This window comes from Panicum hallii, chromosome 3 (assembly GCF_002211085.1).
Source record: "Panicum hallii strain FIL2 chromosome 3, PHallii_v3.1, whole genome shotgun sequence".
NCBI classification, from domain to species: domain Eukaryota; kingdom Viridiplantae; phylum Streptophyta; class Magnoliopsida; order Poales; family Poaceae; genus Panicum; species Panicum hallii.
In genome coordinates this window covers 1542291-1568634 of record NC_038044.1, presented here as the reverse complement: position 1 = coordinate 1568634, position 26344 = coordinate 1542291, and the positions used below count along the sequence as shown (strand labels likewise).

General features: G+C 48.8%; 3 protein-coding genes across 3 annotated transcripts; 2 read left to right on the top strand and 1 right to left on the bottom strand.

Moving 5' to 3' along the window:
• Nucleotides 1-2664: 2664 nt before the first annotated feature.
• Nucleotides 2665-5614, bottom strand: LOC112886846 (probable purple acid phosphatase 20). The gene is made up of 3 exons (XM_025952858.1): nucleotides 5000-5614; nucleotides 3778-4069; nucleotides 2665-3701 (listed from the first exon to the last, which is right to left on the bottom strand). The coding sequence occupies exons 1-3, from the start codon at nucleotides 5195-5197 to the stop codon at nucleotides 2833-2835; spliced, it is 1359 nt and encodes a 452-aa protein (XP_025808643.1). The 5' UTR covers nucleotides 5198-5614; the 3' UTR covers nucleotides 2665-2832.
• A 411-nt stretch (nucleotides 5615-6025) lies between these two features.
• On the top strand, nucleotides 6026-11609 carry LOC112884362 (purple acid phosphatase 22-like). The gene is made up of 6 exons (XM_025949741.1): nucleotides 6026-6124; nucleotides 8834-8997; nucleotides 9175-9646; nucleotides 10147-11013; nucleotides 11105-11193; nucleotides 11285-11609. Exons 1-6 carry the CDS (start codon nucleotides 6026-6028, stop codon nucleotides 11502-11504), a joined length of 1911 nt encoding a protein of 636 aa, XP_025805526.1. The 3' UTR covers nucleotides 11505-11609.
• A 9847-nt stretch (nucleotides 11610-21456) lies between these two features.
• On the top strand, nucleotides 21457-23198 carry LOC112883980 (cytochrome P450 94C1-like). The gene has a single exon (XM_025949262.1). The coding sequence runs from the start codon at nucleotides 21533-21535 to the stop codon at nucleotides 23042-23044; it is 1512 nt and encodes a 503-aa protein (XP_025805047.1). The 5' UTR covers nucleotides 21457-21532; the 3' UTR covers nucleotides 23045-23198.
• Nucleotides 23199-26344: the final 3146 nt, after the last annotated feature.

Genomic DNA, 26344 nt, shown 5'->3' with positions numbered 1-26344 from the left:
TTTGTAGGAACACGGTTTAGGACATGACATGCAGTCAATATAGCCTCACCCCACCATTTCTTGGAAAGTCCCGCTGTATCTAACATGGCGTTAACCAAATTCGTTAGAGTGCGGTTCTTTCTTTCGGCAACCCCATTTGACTGAGGTGAATAGGGAGGCGTACTCTCATGAATAATAACATGTTCCTCGCAGAATAAAGTAAATAAATTTGAGAAATACTCGCCACCACGATTTGATCTAACTCTTTTGATCTTTCTCTCAAGTTGGTTTTCTACTTCAGCTTTACAGGTTTTAAAGTAGTGTAAAGCTTCATCTTTTGACTTCAACAAATAGATGTAATAAAATCTAGGACTATCATCAATCAAAATCATGAAATATTTTTTACCACCTTTTGTCAACACTCCATTCATTTCGCACAAATCGGAATGAATTAATTCTAAAGGTGCCAAACTTCTTGCCTCCGAGGCCTTATGAGGCTTGCGAGTTTGTTTTGATTCAACGCATACATGACATTTAGAATTTTTGATAAAAGTAAACTTTGGAATTAAGCTCAAATTAGCTAAGCGCATCATACAACCAAAATTAACGTGACAAAGTCTCAAATGCCAAATATTTGTTTCATCAACGTTAATAACATTGTATGCAACTTTATTACAAATATCTGACAAAGAAAGATGGAACAAGCCTCCGCTTTCATAACCTTTTCCAACAAAAGTACCAAACTTAGACAAGATACATTTATTAGACTCAAAGACTAATTTAAAACCATCTCTACACAGTAGAGAGCCGCTGACTAGATTCTTCTTGATGGTGGGGACATGCTGCACGTTCTTCAGCTGCACGGTCTTCCCCTTTAGATTTACCGTACCAACACCAAGAACACGAGCATGCGATCCGTTCCCCATCAGCAAGGAGGAAGTCCCGCCGGTCTGGTAACAAGAAAACAAAGAAGCATCAGCACAAACATGAATATTAGCACCAGTGTCAACCCACCATTCGGGTGAACCAAAGACTGAAAGAACTGTAGGTAATAAATTACCGTACCCCGATGTTCCTCCAGGCTCGCTAATGACCATGTTGGCGGAGTCGTTGCCTTTGCGATTCGGGCACTTTGCAGCAAAGTGTTCCATAGTAGCGCACACATAGCAAGCTCTCTTCTTCTTCTTCTTGAAGGTGGTTGTCTGCTTAGTCTTTGGTTAGTCCTGCGGTGGGTTTTTCTTGTTCTTGTGGGAGTTGTTCTTCTGAACAAGATTGGCGCTAGAAGCACCAACAATTCTTTTCCCACGTATGTCCTTTGCTCTCGCCTTCTCCTCAACATCAAGAGTCCCTATGAGTCCATCTATGGTGAACTCCTGTCTCTTGTGTTTTAGAGAAGTAGCAAAGTCCCTCCAAGAAGGTGGCAGCTTAGAGATTATACCTTCGGCCACAAACTTATTGGGTAACATACATAGGGACTCTTTGCTACAATTTTTGAGATCTTTTGCCAGAGTATGTATTTCATGAGCCTGTTCCATCACAGAACGGTCTTCGAGCATCCTATATTCAAGGAACTGCTCCATCATATACAACTCACTGCCGGCGTCAGACACTCCATATTGAGCCTCAAGAGCATCCCATAACGCTTTGCTAGTTGGCAGCCGGATATAGGAATCCACCAGGTTTTCACCGAGAATACTAATGACCAAGCCTCGAAAGAGGATATCAGCCTCATCGAACGCACTTTCCTTCCTCTGGAGTGAACTGTTCAGGCTTACCCTCTTTTACATGGATCACTCTCGATAGTGTTAACCATAGTATAAGCCGCTCTTGCCAATATTTATAATTTGAACTATGAAAAGGTGGTGGTTTGATTGATGCAGCAAAGCTAGATACCGAAAAACTATTAACAAATTCAGGTTTTTGGATTGTTAGAAAACTAGGCAATTTTCGGTATAATTTAATTCCAAATATTACTAGCAATTTCATGGCATAAATGAGTGATAATTTGTGAATAATATATGTGCATGTGTTCACGTTATTCTTACTAATAAGCATGAACAAAAGGTTAAACCAGAATAGGTTTTGAGTGTACCCCAAAGCGGGACCAGTGCCGGAGGCACCGGTTGCGCCGTTACCGGCTGGAATAGATATGCTATTCGACTGGCCTTGCCTGAAGTAGCCGAACGATGTTGATGCAGGAAGAGGTTTGCCCGCGTCCTGTGAGCGTCAGTTACACTGCAACATTTATTCTCTGTTTTAATGCTCTTAACAGCAAAACATTCTTCTCATCTCAGCACGTCGCACCACACCAGCCCAGCGCGGCGAGCGCACGGGCGTGTGGTTTATCGACCTCCTCTTACCGGCTTCACAAGTGGTGTACACGAAGTCCACCTTTTAAGTCGGTTGACATCCTCCTCAAATCCCGGTACGGAATTAAGCAATTGATTTCCTAACATTTAATAGTGGGTTTTAAATTCTTTTATTATATTGATTAGAATAAATGGGCCAAGCCCATAATTCCAACAGAGAGCTCATGGAGGCTAATTCTTTTCTTGTTCAGTTCTTTGAGTTTCCTAGTTTATCTATGTAATCAAATTTCGTATCAACATGCTTGCTTACTCTCTTAAATGATACAGCAGTGCTCCTGCTGTTTTCTTAAAAAGAAAAAGTTGGGCTCCTGGCCCATTTCCAAACTCAGGAAGCATAATAATAGTACAAGGCCCAAGAATCAATGGAAGTACGGACATTTACATGACACAGCCAATTTATGAATATTGCTTTGGAGAACAGCATATCTATAATTTTAATTTGAACTCACGCCAGTAAAGACACAGCAGTTTCCCCTTGTTTTGTTCACATCTTGCTCTTGCTTCTGTGGCAAGCCGGGCTGGCCGCAAGGCTGGTGATCCACACCTGGTCCGCGACCACCGCCTCGTCGTCGTCGTTCCGGTGCCACGTCCACCGCGCGTGCGTGGCGTTCACCACCTCCAGGCGCCCGTGCCCGAAGCTCGCCTCCCGGAACGCCGAGATCGCCGGCTGCGGGTCGATGTACTTGTCCGCCAGCCCCTCCCGGTTGCCGCCGTCGCCGATGGTGACGTACACCGGCCCGCAGGGATCCTCCTTCCCGGCGTACACGCGCGCGAACCTCTCGTACGCGTGCACGTGCCCCGCGAACACGGCGTCCACGCGCACGCCGTAGAGCAGCGCCTCCATGGCGTCGCGCATGGCGTCGCCCTCCCCCTGGTGCGCCCTGTTGCTGTTGTACCACGGCGCGTGCACCAGCGCCACCACGAACGCCGTCCTGCCGCGGTCGACCGCCGCCAGGTCGCGCCGGAGCCACCTGTGCTGCGCGCTGCCCGTGTCGTAGTCGGTGTAGGAGCCGAGCATGATGACGTGCACGGCGCCGCCGGCCACGTCGAAGGAGTAGTAGAGGTTGTCGCCCGACGGCGAGGCGCCGGCGTCGTACGGCATGCGCCACCGCGCGTTGTAGGCCTTGAAGGGCTCCGGCTCGACGAGGGGGAGCTTCTCGATCTCGTGGTTGCCCTCGGTCACCATCCACGGCCGCGCGCTCGCCAGCGGGTCCACGAGGCGGCCGTACGAGTCCCACCTGGGCTGGATGAAGTCGGCGTACGAGAGGTCGCCGGGGAGGAGGAGCATGTCGTAGTCGGCGGCCGCGATGTGCTTCAGCGTGGACTCCGTCCATCCGGTTTGCCCAAAGTCACCTGCCATTATTGCTAACGAACTTGAAGGCGAGACTATGACGAACGAACCCATTACCAGTGAGGTGCATTATATTACCGACGATGACGAACTTGAAGGGGAGGGTTGCCGGCGGCGTCCGGAAGGAGAACTCGCGCTTTGGGTTGGAGCTGCACCGGTAGTAGTACGTCGTGTTAGGCTTCAGTGGGCCGATGACGGCGTCGTGGATGTTCCCGGACTTGTAGAGGACGTAGGAGTAGGTCGTCGTGTTTCCGGTCGCGGAGAGCGGGTACTGCCCTGACGTCGTGCCATACTCAACGATCGCCGGCGCGTCGTCGTCGGTGATCCATGTCACCCTCATCTTGTCGGGCCCAACCACCGATAAGTGCACCTGAAATTTGCACAAATTTTTGTCAGTGGCCAAATTTCTTCTGCAAGTTTCTGCCGATGATAGATGTTAAAAGGAGCTGAAGAAAGAGAAACACAAGTTTTCCTAGTTTGTGCGCAAGCAAATATGGCAAGTGCGAACATTTCGGCTGTACTAGATTCAGTCTGTGCCATGATCTGACTCAGACAGTACGGTAGCATTAGCACTTTTGCCATGATGGTTTTCGCACCGACCATATCAAACACTCTGCCGTGTACTCAAGATAATGGTCATGCATGTTGAAGAGTAGGTCAAGGTTGCCAGGACTGCTTGCGCGCGATTCATTGCATTGCACCATCAGGAACACCAACCGAAAGCTACTTTTCATGCATGAGTAGTAGCGACAAGAAACACCACGGGCCAAACGGCATGCCGTGCAGTAGTGCCGTGCCGGTCAACTAAACTAAACCAAGTCGTTGCTCCTAGTGTGAACCCATCATCGTATAGTTGCTGAACTACCAGATGTCGATGCTCCTCCTAGGTAACCCAACAGGAATCCTGGACTGATGCATGGCATATAGCATTATTAGAGAACAGAATCCCCTCCTACCCTGAACTTCCTTAGTATTATTTGTATTCATGGAGACGAGAGATCGAGACGCCACGATGGCGCTTCACATGACGCAGCAGACGACCAAGCAATGTCGCTAGCTAGTTTGCTACTGGGGCAGGATATACTTTTTGGACTCTTTCTTCCTGCAGCAGACTTTTTCATATATATGCTCATTTATTTCAGATATACCTCCAGGCTCCAGCAAAGCACGCAGCACATCACCGAGCAAAAGAGAATAAGAGATCAAGAGAAAGGTGTATATCTGATGCGCAATTTTTTCTTTGAAACTTGATATTTCAGAATGCCTGAGGCGGTTGGAAGGCGGAAGGGCACCAAAATACCTGCTGCGGCGTCTGCCCGTCGTCGTCGTCGTCGTCGTCGTCGTCCTGGAGCAGCGACAGCGCGTCCGGCCGCGGCGCCGGGCGCACGTAGGGCGACGTCACGGAGAGGGACGCCGCCGGGAGCAGGGACGCCGCGGAGGCGGCGAGGACGAGGAGCGCCAGCGCCATGCTGTTGCTGCTGCTTCTCCCCGTGGCCATGGTCGCAAGCTGCTCGCGGTCGCCTGAATCTAGACGGCTTGGAGGCGAACGCAGGCTGAATGAAATGGGAGGCGGAGCCGAGGGGGGACGGAGAATGGCCGGCCGGGATCACGGCACGGGGGGTTTATATAGATAGACACGCGGGTGCGCACGGAGAGGCGAGGCGGCCAGCTCGGCGCGGCGTCTCGCATCGCAAAAATTAATGACCTGCGACGAATGGAGAAGGAAGCTAAGGGATGCAGCTCTGGATTGTCTAAGGCTGCTATCGGGAATCCGGGCTGTGGATATGCTGTTCGTGGTCAACTCCGGCGGGTGGCTTGTGAGTTTTAGTAATGCTTTGGCCATCCGAAGAAGAAACAGGGCCGGGGAGGAGGAGGTTGTCGACGGTTGAGTGCAGGCGCTGGAACCGACGACAGATGGAGGGAGGGAGGGAGGGAGGCAGAGTGGGGTGCGGCACTAGGGCGGTCGCGTCCTCTTCGGCGGGCGGCGGGCGCGGTTCGATCGCGCGTGGGACTTGGTGTTCTTGTTGCAGGGGGCACGGAGCCGGTGACGTCAGCCGCGTTCGTGGCGGCGAGCCACGACAGCGTGGCCGACTACGTGTACACCTGTCTCCATCTAGATCTACTCCGTTTCGGGACAAGGTTTTTGCCTTTTTCTTTTCTTCGAAGAAACATACTCCCTGATGATGTTCTCTCTCGAGTAATGGCGTGTCAACGACGTCATAAATATCTTGGCCTAATAAGCTCCAACGACATCATAAATATCTTGACGTAATAAGATTCATCGGTATTAGCCGGAGGGTTCCAGGCGGAAGCTACTCGGGGTCGCATGTGCGTTAAGGGAGCATGCGTCGCAGAAGGTCTACTTGGAGCCCTCAAGCGGCTTGCCCCGCTCCCGCCCTCCTTCTCCATCTCTAGTGGTGGTCATGTTGGTTCAGCCACCACTCTCCGCAGCCACACTAATCTGTTGGTTTTTCATACCTCCATCCTGATCCTACTATCTTCGCAACCGGTGGCGGGCGGCGGTAATCCCATCGTATCGTCGCACCGTACACTTAACGTGCCGCCACCGTCTGACCTTCCTGTCGTGCCCACCTTCTTTTCTAGGACCGTCAGACCATCTGAATCACTGGCAGCAGCCCTCTTCCTCGAACTCCGGCCACAGCTCGAGGAGAAAGATGAACAGGATGCGAACCCACATGCAGCGGCTCGAACGATTCTTCTGTGACGCGTTATCTTTCACTCGCACGCGTGACTCCTAATATTTCCATTCTAGGCGACGCTCGAAGAGCTCCCTCTGATCGATTCTTGGCTTTCAGCATGCAAAATGAGCACATGCCGGGTTAGCTCATCCCGAAGCTTGGTGCATGTCACAAATTAATGATAGTTCTATATTTCAGATCGTGACAGATCTGTGATCATCACTGCAATCCTGCGGAATATATGAAAAATGCATAATGCTCTGGTCATGCTTCTCTCGGCTATTTTGATCCCTTGGTCTTTAGTGGTGGAGTAATTTATACCATCTTATGCGAAGGTTTTGCAAAAAAAATAACCTGACTACTTATGTATTACTCCTCATGACTTGTATTTTTTAATGAAATAGTTCGGACCCAGCGGTCCATTAAAAATGACTAGAGGCCCATCACCATACTCGACGGTCGTCGATGTGATCCATTAACAACAAAACTATCACACTCCAAGCCGTGCCAAACGAGTGGGCAACCATAGGGCAGAGGCGAGCTTGAAGAGAGAAGGTGTTGCCGCCGCCCCGACCTTGATCTCTGACGACCGCAGCTGCATGGCACTGCATGTTTTAGTATTGTCTAGTTTAACCCATATCGTTATCGATATGGGAGATAGGCATAGGGGGGAGACGGTAAATGTAGGGAGAATGAAGATCAAAAAACGGAAGGACGAGAGGTGGAAGAGTAGTAGAAGAGATTCTCCTTGTTGTTTGATCCCCAGGTCCTCCTTACTGTTCTGTTGAGGTTTTCATGATTTGAAAAATTAGTGATTATGTTTTGTTCTTAGCGATTGTTCCACATGGGTGATGTTTTAATCTAGCTGATTGCGGTGATTATTATTGTACATCATGCATTCTAATCCAATATTTTAACTTATTGCGGTAATTATTATTGTGCATCATGCATTCTAATCCAGTACTTTAACTGATTGTGGTGATTATTGTTGTGCATCATGCATTCCGGTGGGAATCTGTATGAGTGGTAGTGTCACTTTGTGAAATTGTTTATTAGGAATTTTGGTGATGCTTCCTCAACAAAGGCAGCTAGATTTCTATCTACTTTGTGTCATGAATGAAACATGTGTGCTTGTCTTCAATTTGATTGTTTAATCATTGTATTATGGTGATCATGTTTGTTGGTTCCTGTAGTTGCATGGACTTTGTTAAAACCATATCAACCGTGTCTTATAATGTTGTAAGCTAGTCTTTTGTTGTTGTCCTGAGAAGATGCATTTATAGTTTCTTTGGTTGAACTGAGATGCAATGTTTGTTTCAAGTGTTTATTATTCTGAACAGGTACTACACAAAGAGCCAAAAGATGATGTGTATTTAATCGGTACTTTCTATATACACATATAAGCATCAAGAAATACCAAAAGACAACTATAGACATGGTCGATATAGGACTAGAATTTTATGTGCAATATTTGATGAAGTGAAAGCCTTTGAGCTAGTAGCTATTGTTTACCGTTAGATATGCTCTAACCGTGTATATTTGCTATAATATTTTACTTAGATGCCTAAAAACAGCACAAGGCCATGAAACTGGCAATTAACCAGATCTTGGAGGGGTGCGCCTTGTAAACGCCCTTCCTCCGGAGACAGACAAGGAGAAGCTTTTCTACACAAACTACTCCATAACCTATGCATACCGTCCGAATGATCACTTTCCATGCTAGCTCTGTATGAAGCAACAGCCGGCCTGCGGACCACAATTCATAAGATTCGATCAGGTTATTTGGAATCTATGCTTCATTGACTAAAGTTTCAACTTAACTAATTCACATTTGTAGTGAACTAAAGTTTGTAGAGGTGCTTATGGATGTTGTGGTGTTGCCATGTCGCTTGACAAAATATCCAACTAGAGGGCTTTATGGATGTTGTGATTTTGCCACGTGGCAACTTTCACACTCTTGTTTACAAAATTTCTAACTCTAGAATTTTTTCCATCCTTATCCAACTGCAAAATATCTACTTTTAGAGAATTCTTGTCTTGCCATGAAGCTAAAATTTCCAGATTCTTCTAAAATCCTCTCAAATATGCATTGTTATTTTCAACACATCAGATATGGACACTTAACCTATGAACAGATCCACACACACACACACACATCTTTTCCTATGAGCACCTCCAAGTCATAGGGCCAACTAATCTTGAATTGACAAAGTCATCTAATAAATCATCTTGCAGTCCATAAACATGTTCCTTATCAAATTAAAATGGCATATGTCACATAATTATTTAGCTGATCTAAAAAAATATCATTGTTTCTCACTTGTATTCTTGATGCCTAGGCAAGGCTCCTGTCAAACTCTGTTGTAAACCACCATCGCTCACATGTTACTATCAGCTGCCAACCAGATAATTTGGTACCAGTCTGCCACGTATAGGCTCAAAAGGAGCAACCGCCAACGCTGAAACGCGTGCGCTGCAGCAATGTTAGCCTCAACCTGCTTATCCACTTCCTTCCTGCCCACCGCCACCGCCGCCACACACAGACTCCTCATCGTCTCCGGCAACTCCGGCAGCCGCCGTCCTCCGCGGCGCATGTCAGGTACGCGCATCCACCTGCAAATAGAAAGACGAGGCTTGCAGCCATATGCACGGCGCATCTCGCGGAATATGCTCTCATCGATATGATCCATCTGCAAATTGAAGTCGTCTTCTTCAACCTTAATAACAATCTATAAATGTGAACGTGAAATCATGCGTGTTTCTACACTCCTACCAGGTGGAGGTGGTCTCGTTCTTCACGCCAGGCTGGGCGATGGGCGACGGAGCCAGCGGCGAGCTCATCACCCCGTCGCGACGACACGCGTAAGCCGCACATCATCACATTCCTCATCCGCACGCTACTGCTCATGTGCAAGATAGCCTGCGTGGCCGCTGCGCTGATCCGCGTCCTCTACCTCGCCGCGGTGGCCGCCCCCGCCAAAAGCCTCCTCGCCGCCGCCACGGTCGCCTTCTCGCTCGTGAACGCGCCGTGCCTCCGGTACATGAACCAGGCCGCGCTCGGGCGGAGCTTCACGGGCACCTTCTGCGGCGACCTGCTGGCCGGGGCCATGGCACACTCCTGGAGGCTGCTCGTGCAGGGCCTCACGTCGTTCATGTTTCTCTGTGCCCGCGCCGATGAGTACGTCCGGCCGCCGCCCAGCCAGCTGGTGCTCATGGCGCACGACAAGCCGGCGTCCCATCCTCAGCAGGTGCGGGCTCTTCGATTTCGATTTATATTTTGCAGTGTGTGCTGCAGAGTCTGCAAGAATTTCTTGGCATTCTGTTTGTTTTATTTGCTTGCAAGTTGCAACTGTAGAAGTGAAACTGTGGTTTTGACTAGCAACTGCAAAATTCAATAGTCAGTTTTCCTGGGACTCAAATGAGCAAAGATTCTTCAGAGTTCTTTGATGCTGGGAAATTCCCTTTTGATTTCTCACAAGAAAATTCTATTAGCCAAACATCTCTGCTGATGAAGAATGAACATTATATTCTTCAACCTTGCTTAATCTCTGTTTGCTCATCGATTTTCATGCTAGCTTCAACCTTCAAGAAGAAATGTAGTACGTACTATGCATCAAGTTAAAACTGATTTAATTTCTAGCTCCCTACCTACCTGTCAATTGCATTGCGTGTAGAACAAGAGGTAGTTGGCTGCTGGTGCCACGAAATTTGGTGTCACCAAATTACACCCCGTCCCTGTCTCTACCAGGTACACATCTCCGTCGTCGGGGCGAAGAACATGCGCATCTCGTGGGTCACCGACGACCGGAGCGCGCCGTCCGTGGTCGAGTACGGCAGATCCCCGGGCAAGTACACGGCGTCCGCGACGGGCGACCACACCACGTACCATTACTTCTTCTACAAGTCCGGCGCGATCCACCACGTCACCATCGGCCCGCTGGAGCCCGGCACGACGTACTACTACCGGTGCGGCAAGGCCGGCGGCGAGTTCAGCCTCCGGACGCCGCCGGCCACCCTGCCCATCGAGCTCGTCGTCATCGGCGACCTGGGCCAGACGGGTTGGACGGCGTCGACGCTGTCACACATCGGCGGCGGCGACTACGACATGCTCCTGCTCCCCGGCGACCTGTCGTACGCGGACACGCAGCAGCCGCTGTGGGACTCGTTCGGGCGGCTGGTGCAGCCGCTGGCGAGCGCGCGGCCATGGATGGTGACGGAGGGCAACCACGAGATCGAGGCGCTGCCCGTGGTGGAGTTCGAGCCGTTCGCCGCCTACAACGCGCGGTGGCGGATGCCGCACGAGGAGAGCGGCTCGCGCTCCAACCTCTACTACTCGTTGGACGCGGCGGGCGGCGCGGCGCACGTCGTGATGCTGGGCTCGTACGCGGCGTTCGGCGAGGGGTCGGAGCAGCACCGGTGGCTGGAGGCGGACCTGGCGCGCGTGGACCGGCGGCGGACGCCGTGGCTGCTGGTGCTGCTGCACGCGCCGTGGTACAACACCAACCAGGCGCACCAGGGGGAGGGCGAGAGGATGCGCCTGGCCATGGAGCGGATGCTCTACGAGGCACGCGTCGACGTCGTCTTCGCCGGACACGTCCATGCCTACGAGCGATTTGTAAGTGCTCGCCGGGTTTACTATTGGCTTGTAAGTTTTTTGTGTTCACTTCTGAATGAGCTTAATTGTTTCCTGATCTGTTGTTGATCAGACGAGGATCTACGACAATGAGGCCGACAGCAGGGGCCCGATGTACATCACCATTGGCGACGGCGGCAACAGGGAAGGCCTTGCTCTCAGGTAGTATGCGACGAGTGCTACCTCAAATCATCGATTGATGCACATGGAACGCGTGATTCTGATGCCCGGTTCATGTGTGGTTCGTCTGAAGGTTCATCAAGGACCACAAGTCGGCGCACCTGTCGGTGTTCCGGGAGGCGAGTTTCGGGCACGGCCGGCTGAGGATCGTCAACGAGACGAGCGCCGTCTGGACGTGGCACCGCAACGACGACGAGTACGCCACCGTCCGCGACGAGGTCTGGCTCGAGAGCTTGGCCGCCGGAAAACAGAGCCTAGCAACAACCACCGGACGTCACACCGATGAGCTGTAGGAAACATGAAAAAACGTGGAAAATTAATTAAAGTCACAATGCTGTGACATTCCGCTTGGATCATCTTATTAAAATAATAAGAGGAATTGAAATCTACTTAGTAAACTAGGCTGTTTAGATTATAATTTGACATCCCATCACTTTTCCGAAGTTTAGATATAAATCTATTCTAAATTTACAGGATAGGAGATGAAAATTAATTCTATACATCACCGAGCTATATTTCTATTATGTAATTCCGTAACTTATAGCACGCTATTTGGTATCTCCCTTGTATGGCTAATAGTATACAAATATATTCCGTATATAATTACATTAGCTTAATATATTTATATCTAAATTATAATTATTAGAATGGAATTCAATTTCAATGTTCAAACGGGACTCAGTGAAATGGAGGTGGGAACTTTATTCATCCATGATGGGAGAAGACCGGGTGGGCCGGGATGGGCCAGGTCACATGGCCGTTTCGGGGCTTGGGTTTTCGTTGCAGCAGCCCACCTGTGTTTCTCATCTAGTTGTTGAATAGTCGTAAACCAAAAGGTGAAATCAGTTCTTTTTAAGCTGTGTACGCAAAGGAAAAAAAAATTTGCGGCTGTCCTTGTTCCAAACCTTGTGCCAATTAGTAGTAAACACATGGCACTGTTCAATTGGAAATTCATACCTTGCATTAGCAAGTTAAAAACTGATCTGCGGTCGGAGAATACGGCCGAGGAGATTTGTGCTCAGTTGAATAGCTTGTCGTCCGTCTGCCCTTTGCTGCGTCACGAGTTTTGGTGATCTTGATGCTTGCATTAGCATTGCTAATTCTTTTTTCAGCGTGGCATCTTGCTCCGGCACAACTGCCACTGATGGAATCAGAGCGACACACAGTGGAACAGCACGTCAATAATTGGCACTTGCTTGTCTGATCCTATCTGATGCTACCAGCAATCTTGTCAGATTCGCACGTGCATAATGTGTCATCTTGGTATATATTACCAGCACTGCATGAAGCAAGATGAAATTGGAGGGCCACGCTGTGGTGGCAGAGTCCACAAGGATACCGTCAGTGTCAAGAGATCAGAGCAGTTGCTGCAGATAATGATGTCCACTGAAAGTAGCATGCATGCTTGTGCTTGTATACACTTTGCAGGATGGCATGTGTGCCTACTTCAGCGTCCGTATTTGAATTGGTAACTTGGTCAGGCTTCCCTCCTTTGTTTGTGTCCATTCAGTTGAGGAAAAGAAAAAACAAAGGCGCCAAATCCTCTACTAGTGATACTGTCTATGGCTCGGTTGGTTCATTGGCTGGCCACTTGATAAAGCTTACCTTGTCAGATATGTGATGCTAAACTTGGAACCGGTCTGAAGCAATTTCATCGGTTCACTATCTTTTCCTCGTTATCTAGCTCTAGAATAGCCGTGTGTCAAAGAAGAATTCAGTTGGCGTCTTTCTTTGTTGTACGCGCAAAGCAGAGGACTGAAAATACTTCTTCATGTTCCAAATACAGCGTTCTATCCTTTGCTGAAGTTTGCGTTTCCGATTTGGCCTATTCAGCATCAATATAAACACGGCTGTCCTACTCCCAGTCTTTCTTGTACCAATCAGCAGTGAAACACGTTTCGTTGCTCAAAGCCTCAATTCTTAGGTCGCCGTAGCAAATTTAAAACTGAAAAATGCGGCCGAGGAGACTTGCTCTTAGTTTGATGGCTTAGCTTGCCCTCTGTCTGCTGCGTCAGTAACAGCTCAGTCATGACATACGTAAACCTTGATGCTTGCATTACTCATTCTTTATAGGAGCATGATGGCATGATCCGACACAATGGGTCGCTGATGCATTTAGACCGACACAGTGGGGCAGCAACTCAATTACTAACACGTACATGTCTGATAGTATCTGATACTGATACTACCAATTGGCAACTTGTCAGATTCACAACGTGCACAGTATCATCTTTAAACCGCCAGCACGGCAAGAATCGGCCGGGATGAAATGCCGATGAATAAAGGGATCGTAGCAGTTGCTGCAGAAGATAATGTCCACTGAGAGGGACATGCATGTATAGGCACTTTTTCAGCATGGCATGCATGTGTGCTTGGAGCTGCAGATGATAACGTCCACTGAAAGCACAATTGATTTGGTGACTTGTTCAGGCTTCCTTCCTTTTGTGTCCGGTCGTTTGAGGAAATGTAAAAGACGCTAGCTCCTCGGCTAGCGATACTGTGGTTTGGTTTGGTGATGGTTGGTTGGCTACTTGCAGGCAGCCCTTTTCAGAGTTTTCTTTTGCTTCACAAGTTTTTCAAACAATGGTCTGGAAGCTGCTCGGGGCTTCAATTTTTAGGCGTTTAATTCTTAGAGTAAGATTTGTGTTGCTGTCTCCCAACCATTTGCAGCCCCGTATACTAACTAGCTGCCGTTTTATTCTAGCAAGTAGTATATCCGTAGCAAGAGTGCCGGACATTCTAGCGGCCGTCTTATTCAGAGTTCAGACACGGCCTGTAAAATGTGCTTGTTTCGTAGCGCCGAAATGGCCGGAGAAACCGCAAAGCGGCCGGCTGGGCCGCACTTGCGCCATTGCACATGTGCTCTTGGAGTACGCTTTATCCTCTCTTTTTTTTCTGAACATCTTGTGAGTTGAGGCAATCGTTCTGTCCAAGCCGCTCCATGCATATACTTGTGCTTCAAAATTCAGGTAGCCTGACGACTGGAAAGCGAAAGGCGGCAGCAATTGCCTCTCGTTTCGAGCCCGGCGGCGCCGTACCGCCGTCCAGATGAGCAGCGGCCGCCGCAGATTGTTTAATGGCGACGGAGACCAGAACCGGGACGAGATCGGGGAACAGTACAATGGATGCTGCCTCTGCCAGGCACGCAGCTACATACATGCAGGCGACAGATAATGGTCATGGATGCACGCATGTGTTGGCGTTGCATCTTCTTCTGACGGTGCAGTGGGGGCACGTTGGTGTATGATGGAGTCGAGGAATGGATCAGGTCGGGGAGATTAATCTGCTCCTGGGCTAATTAAAATGGGATGGACCAGCAGACGGATTGGAAGGCAGATCCCTTGTTGGGCGTGTTCATGCATGGCCTCGAGCATGATGAGGTAAGATAAGGTAGCTAGCAGCCGGCTGACCTTTAGCTGGTTACGGCACATTATATTGGCGCATGTGAGATCAGTGGAGTACTTATTACTGGTGATGAAGAGAAGGAAACTACCTAATAAGCAAGTCAAAACACGGTGTCCATCTCTCCAAACATTCAGTGGAGTGTTCAAAAAGGGAACGAGGAACCAGCAGCGCTTACTAATTAACTTGAATTTCCCGTGGTAGCACAGCAACAGCACTCCCATTCTCATTCAGTACGTGGCCACTTAGCATCTCCAACAATTCTAGAAGTGGCAGCTCATAAATCATTTGTGTTGTGCGTGATGGCCTGCAACAGCTAGCACAACGCGGAGCCAAGAGGATGCTCCGAATAAGATGCTAGTATCTGCAGCACTTTCGGCCTCCAACCTACTAAAAGTTTATATGGTTAGATCGTGGCTTTGGTAAAAACTACCGTGAGATATGAACTATGAAAAAAAAGTTACTGTGAAAAGTTGTAATGGAAAAAATAGAAGACCGTTTGGTTACATCGGGGCGGCGACGGACTGGGGCGGGGCGGGGCAGCGCCGGACGGGGTGGGACAGGAGTCGCGGGTGGGACGGAGGATGGGAGTCGGACGGACGGGGAACAGAAGCGAACTGTTTTTTGTTTTTTCATAACCAGTGGCAGATCGGTAAATTTATACCCCAAAACCAACTGAAAGCGGGAGAGATGTGCTTTTTCATTTATATTACAGTAAAAACTGATTTTAGGTAAAAACACTTAGGGTGTTTAAATTCTTTAGTTAGCTTTTGATTTTTATAAAAATAAAAACAGGTTGGAAAGTTCACCAAAACACACCTTAAAAGTTCCAGGACATGCTGCCCGGCCTGGTGGTCGACAAGGACAGGCACACATGGGCTTAGCAGTATGCGCCTGTTCACACATGGCATGCCAGCCGGAACCGACGCCGTACGTCGCGTGGGATTTATTTTATTTTCTGATGACGGCATCCGTCATCGGCACAAGGACACGGCCAAAAGGGTCTTCGTCTTCCTCGAGATAGAGGTTGTGGACTAGTAGTACGTTTGCTTAGCCCTGCGGTGGGGCGGCGATTTCTCGGTTCGATCTGGACCGTGTCAGCGTGTCTAGATCGCAGTTTCTTCCCTTCTGCCATTCCGGCACGACCAAAATATGTGCAGCGGCTACTCCCCAGCCTTCGCGTGCAGAGATCCATGGCCCCTTTTGTTTCCTTTTAACTTGCAAAATTAGTAAGAATTGCTCAAATATCTAAACTTAAAGTTTAAAATGGTTGCGTAATTTGAAACGACTCACAGATCGGATTTTCTTCATATGCTTATTGTCCAAGCAACTCTATCTAAAAGTCAGAAAGCATATAGATCAGATCTCGCTGGATGAATAATAATAGCAATGTCAACATGTGTTTCTTTTTCTCATGTCTTCCCACTGTTTTGGCCTTCATTTTTCCTTTCCGGGCTTTATGCACAAACATAAACAATAACCGCAGGCGTCACTATTTAGACCCTACATACGATTCCCAAAAGAAAGAAGAAGTATGCAGAAGAAGGCTAGCTGCTCCTGGCCTTGTCAATAAAAATTTATTTGGTCGGTGAAAATTTAACAAAGGCCGCAATGGCAACACAAACTAAACGTGCGTTGGTGAATGAGGATCAAACATATATATAAGGTATGGTTGCCATGTATGTATAGTCGCCGCCACGACGCCACCGCCGTCCACGTTCCAGAAAAGGCACGCATCATACGGTGGTGCCGGCTAAACGGTTAGTACAATTTTTCGCCGCCTGGATCGCATCGTTGGCGAACAGTCGGACACTCCTCCTCCTCCTCCTCCCTAGACCAAAACCGGGCGACCGACCGACCGAGATCGGCCGTTGGTTGGAGTCGGCAGGAAGACAAGGAAGATGGAGGCCGGCAGGCATGAGCGGCGCCGGCGCCGCGGGTCCCTGGAACAGTGAAGAAACGTGCAGAAATTCTGCCGCCGATTCGGTTAGCAGCCACAGCCACAGCCACAGCCAGCTCGCTTAGCGTGTGGCGCGGAGCAGATAGGGACTGACCCGAAAGGGACGCCGCCGCTGCCCGGCCGCTGGTGGCTAGTCGGCGCGGCTGAGAGGAGGACACGCACGCAGGCAGCTCAGCTCAGCGGCAGGGACAAATACATCGTCGATGGAGTTGCCGGCCGGGCCGTCGTCCCAGTCACACACATCGAGCAGTACGCTGATTCGATTCGTTCATCCGATCCAAACACATGCCAGCCACCCCCAAGACCAGGTGGACCGCACTGCTGCACGTCTGCAGATCGAGCGCGACGGCGTCTCTGATCTCTCCATGGTCGGCGGGCGCGGCCCTTTGACTTGGCCCCTTGACCGAATCCCGTCCACTACTCTTTTTTTTTTCTTTTGATAAATCCCCCCCGAGCGTTCACTTCAATCCAAGTGTGATAAAGGCTACACCGTACCCACACACGGACTCGCGCCTCCATCACGTCAGCTTGATGCTTGTACGTATCACCAAATATTTTTGTAGCGCGCGGCCACGACTAAATTTTGTAGTGCCTGTGGCTTCCTCCGACACGACTGACGGAATTAGTGAGACACGATGGAGCGCCACCTCAGCATCGATCAATATTTAATAACACTAATAAGTTCCGTTCCTTGCTAATCTCTCCGTTTTTATTTATATATTATATTAGGTTTGTCCTAAGTTAAATTTGATTAACTTTGATCAAATCTATAAAAAATATAACAACAAATATACTACCCACCCTATGCACTATCACGATGGATTTGTAAATGTTATTATTATTTTTATAAATTTAGTTAAAGTTGGTTAAATTTAACTTAAGACAAACCTAATACGACGTGTAAGTAAAAACAGAAGAGAGTATTAAGTGGCTATTCCAGTATCGTAGTGTGTGTCTACGTGCGTGTGTGTATATAAACACACCCCGCCGACCATGGCAGCTTGTCAGATTTACAACGTGCGCGATATATACCATCTTGGCATCTCCTGCACGTACGGCAAGAATTGAGATGAAATTCGGGGCAACAATAATATAGCGGCGCATGCATACATGGTTAAATACGGATAAGAAATCGATCGGCAGCCAGAAGAGAGAGGACGTACGTACGTTCAATGAAAACGACATGTTAATTATACGCGCGCTTTGCGGCGTGGCAGGTCGTCGGTGTGTTCATCAGCTAGCTAGCCCCGATCCAACAATAATAATGCGGCCCAAGTGGCCACATTTGCACTGCCGCACCACGTGCTATTCGACCTGTCCCTTTCTTCTAACGCTCCAAGTTAATTATTACTGCTCTATTTAACATCTTTAATTATTTCTAGCACCAAATAAATCACTAGCTTGTTATCCATGCATGCTTGTTTAGGGTACTATCTATATATCTATAGTGTATAGTAAAAGTCAAGTAGTAGCCTGCTGAACGAATGCGAAGTAAAAAAGACGCAGTTACTCTGTACTTTTTTCCTCGTGATCATAGCAGAGATGAGACACTACTGTAGAATCCTTCCTTAGTCCCGGTTAGCCAAATGGAAATACCAACCGAAACTAATATGTTAAATTTTTTTTGCCGGCAGCTATTCAGCTGGGACCAACGTAATTTTTGGAAAACAAAAAATCAGCCGCCGTCCGCCGAGGCTCTGGCCAGGCCGTCCACGCCGCCGCTCGCATCGTCCACCGTAGTGTCGACAATCATTCGAAGAATAAATCATAAAATTTGAATCGATCCATACAAAATCAATAAATTCCACAAATCATTCAAAAATCCATCACAAAATAGATACAATCCATACAATCGCACAGGCATCTCTATTTCAGAAAGGTATGAAAAAAAAAACTCACCACAGCCGGCTCCCGCCGTGGCCGCGCGCCCGGCAGCCCGCGCGCTCAGCGGCGACAGCGGCCAGCGCACTCCCGCAGCGGCGGCCAGCCGCCCGTGTGCTCCGCGGCAGAAGCGGCCGGCGACGGCCCGCACGCTCCCGAGATGACAGAAGATAAGGTAGACAGAGAGCGATGAGAGGTAGAAAAACAAGAGGGGTAGACTCTAGAGAGATAAGAGAGAGGATTTGATCACGGACTTAGAAATACGAAGGAGGGAGAGGCTGGCCATCTTTTTTGTCCCGGGTGGTTATTTCCACTGGAGTTAAAACCCATATTTCAGTCTTGGTGGATGGACTAATTGGCTCGTGAGCCGGTTAGAGCCATCAACCGAAACTAATAATGTACTCTTAGTTTCGGTTAGTGGCTCCAGCGGAACTAAATGTTCCTCCCCTTCGTGTTTGGCTCCTAGCTATTGGATCTGAAACTAATTCTTTCATTAATTTCGGATCCAATGTAGACTGAGACAAATGATGAAAATGAAAGATGGTCTCTCCTCACAATGCAATTCTTCAACATGTAGTAGCCGGGCACGCAGTTACAGGCCGTCGTGGAAGCATACAGATGCAGTATGTATAGCGCTCTTCTCTAATATATGTTGTGCACGCAATGGGCTGATGACCAGGTCAGCAGCCAGAGATTGGCCGATCCGTTCTTGGAGGGTGGCCGGCCGTGTTTTGTTTTAGAACTAATTAACACGATGAGATAAGGTGGTCAGGTCACACTGCTGGCTGTCAGCAGTGATTGGACATACTACTGCTACTTGTGGAGTATTCATTGGAGCTAGCAAGTATAGTTAGTATGAAGTAAGGCCTCAGCAGCAAGTCAAAACAAGATACTACTGTAACCATGTATCATTTGCACGAGGTCAGAGCATCATGCAGCTGATGATTAATAATCTGTACGTACTACATGTGGACCAGACCACCTAATATAACAACGTACGGTTGTGGCCGACAAGCACAAGCACATGCGCCAGCCTGTTGCTGTTGTGCGTGCGGCGCCACGCACGCGCCCGCTAGCTCGCTCGCTCGCTCGCTCGCTCGTCGCGACGGTGGGCACCGGCCGGGCGGCGCGGGCGGGATCCACGGCGCAAGTTGCTAACTGGAGTAGCTGCTTCTGCCCATCATCTTGGAACCTTCAATTTACTCAGAAATTAATAAATCAATGAATAAACGATAGGTCACAAAGGTCAGCTGGTCGGTGATGCCATCGTCGAGGGAAAATAAACAAATAAATAAAATAAAGGCACGGCAATTAAACACCGAAATTAAAAGTGGGATGCGCTTTCGTGAACTTAACCAATGTTGTCATTGGCTTCTCTCGAAAAACACAAGTTTATGCCGCGACAATTAGCCGTCGTACAGATAGATTCCAGAAAGCACGAACAATGGTGCCGGTGAAGCAATTTAATTAAGATTATTATTATTTTTTGCGAAAATAAAATTTTAAGATCGATCAGTTTGCTGCCGGCCACGGCCAGCCGCACATACAAATTAAAATCCTTGGCAAATTGAAGGACGGACGGATGAGTGACGGGGAAAGAATCCAAGAGCTATAGATGCAGTACGCGGGCGGCCTGATGAGATGCTGGCGGTGTTGGCTGATGAGCAGCCACGTACGGCGTGTGGCGCCGCGCAGAGCAGAGCAGCACGCGCTACTGATCGAGCTAGTCGGCGGCGACAAAGACAAGCAGATGGCGTCGCCGTCCCAGTCAGCTGTTTCATCAGCAAACACGGCCGGGGTTGGATCGGAGTGGACGACAGCACACAGCACACGGACGCCACGCGCCGGTAGCGACCAGCAGAGCGCTGCATGCATGCATCTCTGTGCGCGCGTAATATAGTAGTATGTTGCCACACAATTCGAAAGAAATAAATAGCACCCGATCCCCGTTAATCTGTTATTCTTAGGTGCAATTCAAACACCTGTTTCTGGTTTTTTTTTTCAGTCGGCTATTTTTCTCTCTCCTTTTCTTTGTTTGTTTCCCAAAAATTGCACTGTGTATTTAATACAGATTAATATGCAATCTTAATAAACTTGAATTAACTTTTCAGTTATGTTTATTTGTTGCTGATTTTATATGATTCCATCACAATTTTTAAGAAAATCAGCCCTACCAAAATCCCATACATGCACACCACGCGTACTGTATGATTTAAACATTTTCTATTATGAAGAACCTAACCACCATCTGAACTCCAACCTGTAAAGGGTAAAAGAAGACTACCAACATGTAACACAATTGCAAGGTACTTAGTGCAACTGTGTCCCCTTCCCTATTTAGAGTTCCTCCTCCCTCCCTCACCTTTCCATTTCAAGAAAAATCCAGTTCGATTCCTAAAGCTTCCAAATTCAATATTATGCCATAGAATTCCAATTCAAAAGTCCTAAGTCTTAAAACTTAAACTCCGATTCAAATTTTTTAAAAAAAACTCCAAATTATCTCATCTCAATAAATCCGGTTTCTTCCCCACCATCGGATGAAAGAGACGCAAGCAGCTCAAATTATACATTTCAACCAAAGACCACACTACGGTCCAAATTTTTAATCGCCTACTACATGTTTGATAGAACATTTCAATTACCCCTTACTCCCTTTTTTGAGACATCAATTTCCAAAGGCATGGCCTTGGAAATGACAACAACCTTTCTCTCGTTCTAAAAAGAAGACTAAAAACTAAAATAAACATAACCTTTGCATTCTTTGGGTGGCATGGCATGCTTCTCTCCTTCCTCCTGCTCTCCTCGGCGCGCGATGTGGACCCAACTGTCATCAACTGCTGTTGTACAACGATGGGGACATGAGCTGTGTCTGGAAAAAAAAAAAGGCAAAAGGTTTAGAGAAACGTTGTTTAAGCCAAAGCGCACGTGCGGCATGTGCTGAATTCCGGTCCACACGCGTTATATATAGACAAAGCCTCCTGGGTCTTCTGCCGCACAAACTCACATTTTCCTCTCCTTCTCTCTCGCGCTCCGACCTGCTCCAGGCCTATTCCACTAGCTAATTCTAGCTAGGAAGCCATGGACGCCATGGGCTTGTCATGGGCAGCGCAGTGCGCGGGCATGGCCTTCTCAGCCTTCTCCCTCTGCTTGGTTGCGCTGGCCGTCGTGCTCCTGCTCGCGCGCCGGTGGCCGTGGTGCAGCTGCCATGTCTGCCGGGCGTACCTCACGGGGTCCTGGGAGAGAGACTTCACCAACCTCGGCGACTGGTACGCCCACCTGCTCCGGGAGTCGCCCACCGGCACCGTCCATGTCCACGTCCTCGGCTGCACCGTCACCGCCAACCCGGCCAACGTCGAGTACATGCTCAAGACCAACTTCGACAACTTCCCCAAGGGCAAGACCTTCGCCGCGCTCCTCGGGGACCTCCTCGGCGGCGGCATCTTCAACGTCGACGGCGACGCCTGGCGCCACCAGCGCAAGATGGCCAGCCTCGAGCTCGGCAGCGTCGCCGTGCGCTCCTACGCCTACAAGATCATCGCCCAGGAGGTGGAGGCCCGCCTCATGCCGCTCCTCGCCGACGCCGCCGACAGGGGCGCGGTCGTCGACCTGCAGGACGTGTTCCGGCGCTTCGCCTTCGACACCATCTGCAAGATCTCCTTCGGCCTCGACCCGGGCTGCCTCGAGCGGGAAATGCCCATGTCTAAGCTCGCCGACGCGTTCGACACGGCGACGAGGCTCTGTGCCATGCGCGGCGCCGCGGCGTCGCCGCTGCTGTGGAGGATGAAGCGCCTGCTCAACATCGGCTCCGAGCGGGAGCTCAAGAAGGCCATCAGGCTCGTCGACGAGCTCGCGGCGGCGATGATCCGGGAGCGCCGGAAGCTGGGCGTCGCCAACAGCCACGACCTCCTGTCCCGGTTCATGGCCTCGGCCGGCGACGCCCACGCCGTGGACGACAAGTACCTCCGCGACATCGTGGTCAGCTTCCTCCTCGCCGGGCGCGACACGGTGTCCTCCGCGCTCACCACGCTCTTCATGCTCCTGTCCAAGAACACGGAGGTGGCGGCCGCCATGCGCGCCGAGGCCGGGGACGACTCGACGCCGGTCACCTACGAGCACCTCAAGGGCCTGCACTACACCCACGCGGTGCTGTACGAGAACATGCGCCTGTTCCCGCCCGTGCAGTTCGACTCCAAGTTCTGCGCCGGCCCCGACGTGCTCCCGGACGGCACCTACGTGTCCGGCGGCGCGCGCGTGATGTACCACCCCTACGCCATGGGCCGCATGCCGAGCATCTGGGGCGCCGACCATGGCGACTTCCGCCCGGACCGGTGGCTCACTGGACCCGGCCGGTCCTTCGTGCCGGAGAGCCTGTACAAGTACCCCGTGTTCCAGGCGGGCCTCCGCGTGTGCCTCGGCAAGGAGCTCGCGGTCACCGAGATGAAGGCGGTCAGCGTGGCGGTGGTGAGAGCGTTCGACGTCGAGGTGGTTGGGAAGAGTGGCAGCGGCGCCGGCGCACCAAAGTTCGTGTCGGGGCTCACCGCGTCCATCAGCGGCGGGCTCCCAGTCAGGATTAGGAGAGTTAGAAATTAGAGATTCGTGGTTTCAGAAAAAAGAGAGTAGATAGAGTTGTTTCACGGAAACGGCTATGAAATGTACATAGACTAATTAAAAGAAGAGGGAATGAAAATAGCTAGTTGAATCGAAAGTTCCATCCATGATCCATTTGACGAGGGCTTTATTGTTCCTTTTCTGATGCTGCAACAGAAAGCTAACTGTGAAATCCATACTGTTACCACCACTGTTCGATGAGCCTACTTGCCTGTTAGCTAACAGTTCTTTTCATCTTCAGAATGTTGCATATGGGACTTGCATATTCCAATCCGTGCTTCAGTTCCATTTTTCTTTCTGGACATCTGTTTCAGATTACTTGATTTCAAAACAAGCCACCTTCAGCTGCAGAGATTTTCAGTCAATTGCCTAACATTAGCAGTAGCAGATTCAGAGTTCCAGACCATCCTGAATTCCTGACGAAATCAGTGCAATGGCCACAATTGGCTCAGCGGATTGATCGAATAACCAAGGAAACTGTACGTACACAGCAACAAAATCGTCTATCTGTTCATTCAATTCGCGGCCTCTGCTAATTTCAATGCCAGATCCAACGTAGGATCCACACAGCAGTTTCAGTTTGCACGCTAAAAGCAACTGCGGACCTGCAGTGATTGCTGTCGACTGCCTCTTTCTGTATACCGATACAGATCTATCTTCAGAGCACTGACAAGTGATTGCCTGTAGAAGGAAGCACAGACGGTATTTACGAACTGCGCTCCTGCTGGCAGTTGAAGAGGATGATGTTGTGAAAACGACGGGTTCCTGCATTTGTCTCATCTCTCTCAGTAGTCAGTAAATGTAGAGCTCTTCAAACGTTGCTGAAATTTTAGTTGATGTGAAGTGGACTCACACATCTTCTCTTTTCTTATTCTCGAGTTGAAGAATACTCGTATGGCAGAATATAAGAACTCAGTTGTTACCCTGTAAGATTAGCAACGTAAAGACCTTAAACATGCTGCAAAAATTGACACCGAATTCCTACTAAGATGGCATAGCCAATATGCTATCAACACGAAAGTCTCCGTTTGCGAACCGGTGCCTAGCTGGATTGGTTAGGTGGCCTCGGTAGCACTCCTCGGGTCCTGGGTTCGACTTCCGGTGGGAGCGAATTTTAGATTGAGGTAAAAAAATCCCCTCACCTACCTACACGCCAAAGCACATGGAGAAGTGGTCCCAGCCTGCTCCGGTCCGCTCTCACACGGGTTACGGTACGGTGCCTGTGTAAGGGTGGGGCAGGGGTTCGGAGATTTTCTTAGGCCTACGTGAGAGGTCTTCTTTTAGTCAATGCCTGGGGGCGTCGTACCCCCGCAGGTCAAGTTTCTTTTTTTTTGAAAGTTTTCGTTTCTTTTGCCCTGTTTCTCTCCAGCATCATTTGCTGGTGTCCTTTTAATCATCTCAACTCTTTTCCAACTTCCATATTTCAAACAATATCATTTCCAACTTCCATGTTGCTCTCCATGCTTGAAATATACTAGCCTATATCATTTTGTTCATATTTTGATGGTTAGTTCAATGTCTCTACGCCTGCGTCATTGACAACAAATCATCTACGCAAACCTAATACCTCAATCATCGATTGTTTACTTTCTTCCGACACAATTAGTCATTGATGGGATTTGGGAGACGCAACTGATTCAGTATGTCAAAAAATATTAGCATACCAGATCCTAGTTGGTGCCCAGTCGACAGCTTGCTTTGCAACGTGCGCAATGAAATCACCATCATATTGCCAGAACGGCTTGAAACAAGAGGAGATATTTGGGCCACATTGTAGACCAAAATCCACAAGAAAACAACCAACTGTTAAAAAAGGTGCCCAATGAAAACGACACACATGCCCATGACATGTGTAATTTCTATAGCATTGCATTGGTTAGCTGCTGAATCTTCTCACAATTTTTTGCCCAGTCAATTGAGGAAAAATATGAGATATTAGCCCCTCCTTTAGTGATGAAGTTGGAGGATCTGTGGTTTTGCATGTTGGCTACTTGTTCACAACTCTCTGAGGTAATTAGTGGAGCCATCTTTTCAAAGTCTGAATGGTTCCAAAGTTGAAGCACATTCTCGGTCGGTGAGATTTGTTTCGCTCTTTCCATCCATTGCGTTGCCCATACCTGCAGCCTCACTCGCACATGCCTCCTTTTATCCAAACCGGATAGAATGGGTGTTGTTATCAGAAGTGACCTCCAAAATGTGCTTGTCACCTTAGCGTACTTAAGTAGTGCTACCATTTGTTTATCCACACTTATGTGCTGACTGCAAAGTTAGCACCAATAATTCTTGATTCTTCGCTCTCTACAACTCACATGAATTAGCTTTGTGGTGTTTGCTAAAAAAAATATCGATTCTCAGTTCAGTGCCTTCCAGATGAACATGATGCAAGACTCTGAATTCCTGCCTTTCTTCCTGCATATGTTCGAAGAAAAAGAACAAATCCATGCCGTCAGAGTTCTCTGTCTGTCTGACAGCAAAGCATCCAAGACCACTTTTTTACATTTTGTCTCTTAATGAAATACATGCAAAGCACGTTCTAGAAAACTTTCTTGCAATTCGTTCTTCCTGGTGTGAGATTATATATTTGCAGCAACCTGTCAATCATGGGATTGTTTTTTTTTCCTCCATGTAGTTTACTCCGCAAGTGATTGCAGATTCTGCAGGGTACAGACTTATGACAACTGAAAATTTACGCCCGTGCCAGATGAGCTACAGTAAACGGCAAAGTTAGGATTCTGAATCATGTTCATTGGCAAAGGGATAGACTTCATTCGCCACATCTCTCTGAATCTGATAGGTACAAGGTAGCAGCTGCCCCGATTAGCAGCCGGCTATGACTAAACAAACAATCCAATACATGGATGCGCTTCTGCCAGGAACACTGCTACATGCCACTTGAAAAGGAACATGTGCTGTGATCTTCTTTATACGGTAGACTAAGCACGATTCACTTGCATCATGTTGTTTAGATCAACTTGAAGAGATTTGCTTTTGCCTTGCTTGCTAAAGGGTCACACCAACAATTAAACATCGGCAGATCTGTTCTCAGGAACGCTAATCATGTCTTAGCCCATAAGATACAAGGATAAGAAGATTGAACTGGCAGAGCATCCCTGACCCTGAGTAGGTGCTGTTATTTTCTCTTACAGACTGGCAAGTAAAATAGTCAAGCATCAATCTTGCATCACTGGTGACCTATTCCTCTGTCTTTCTTTGCCCGTCTCAAGATGCCATCTACATATCAAGTACTTTGTACTATCACTATCACTAGGGCACAAACACATG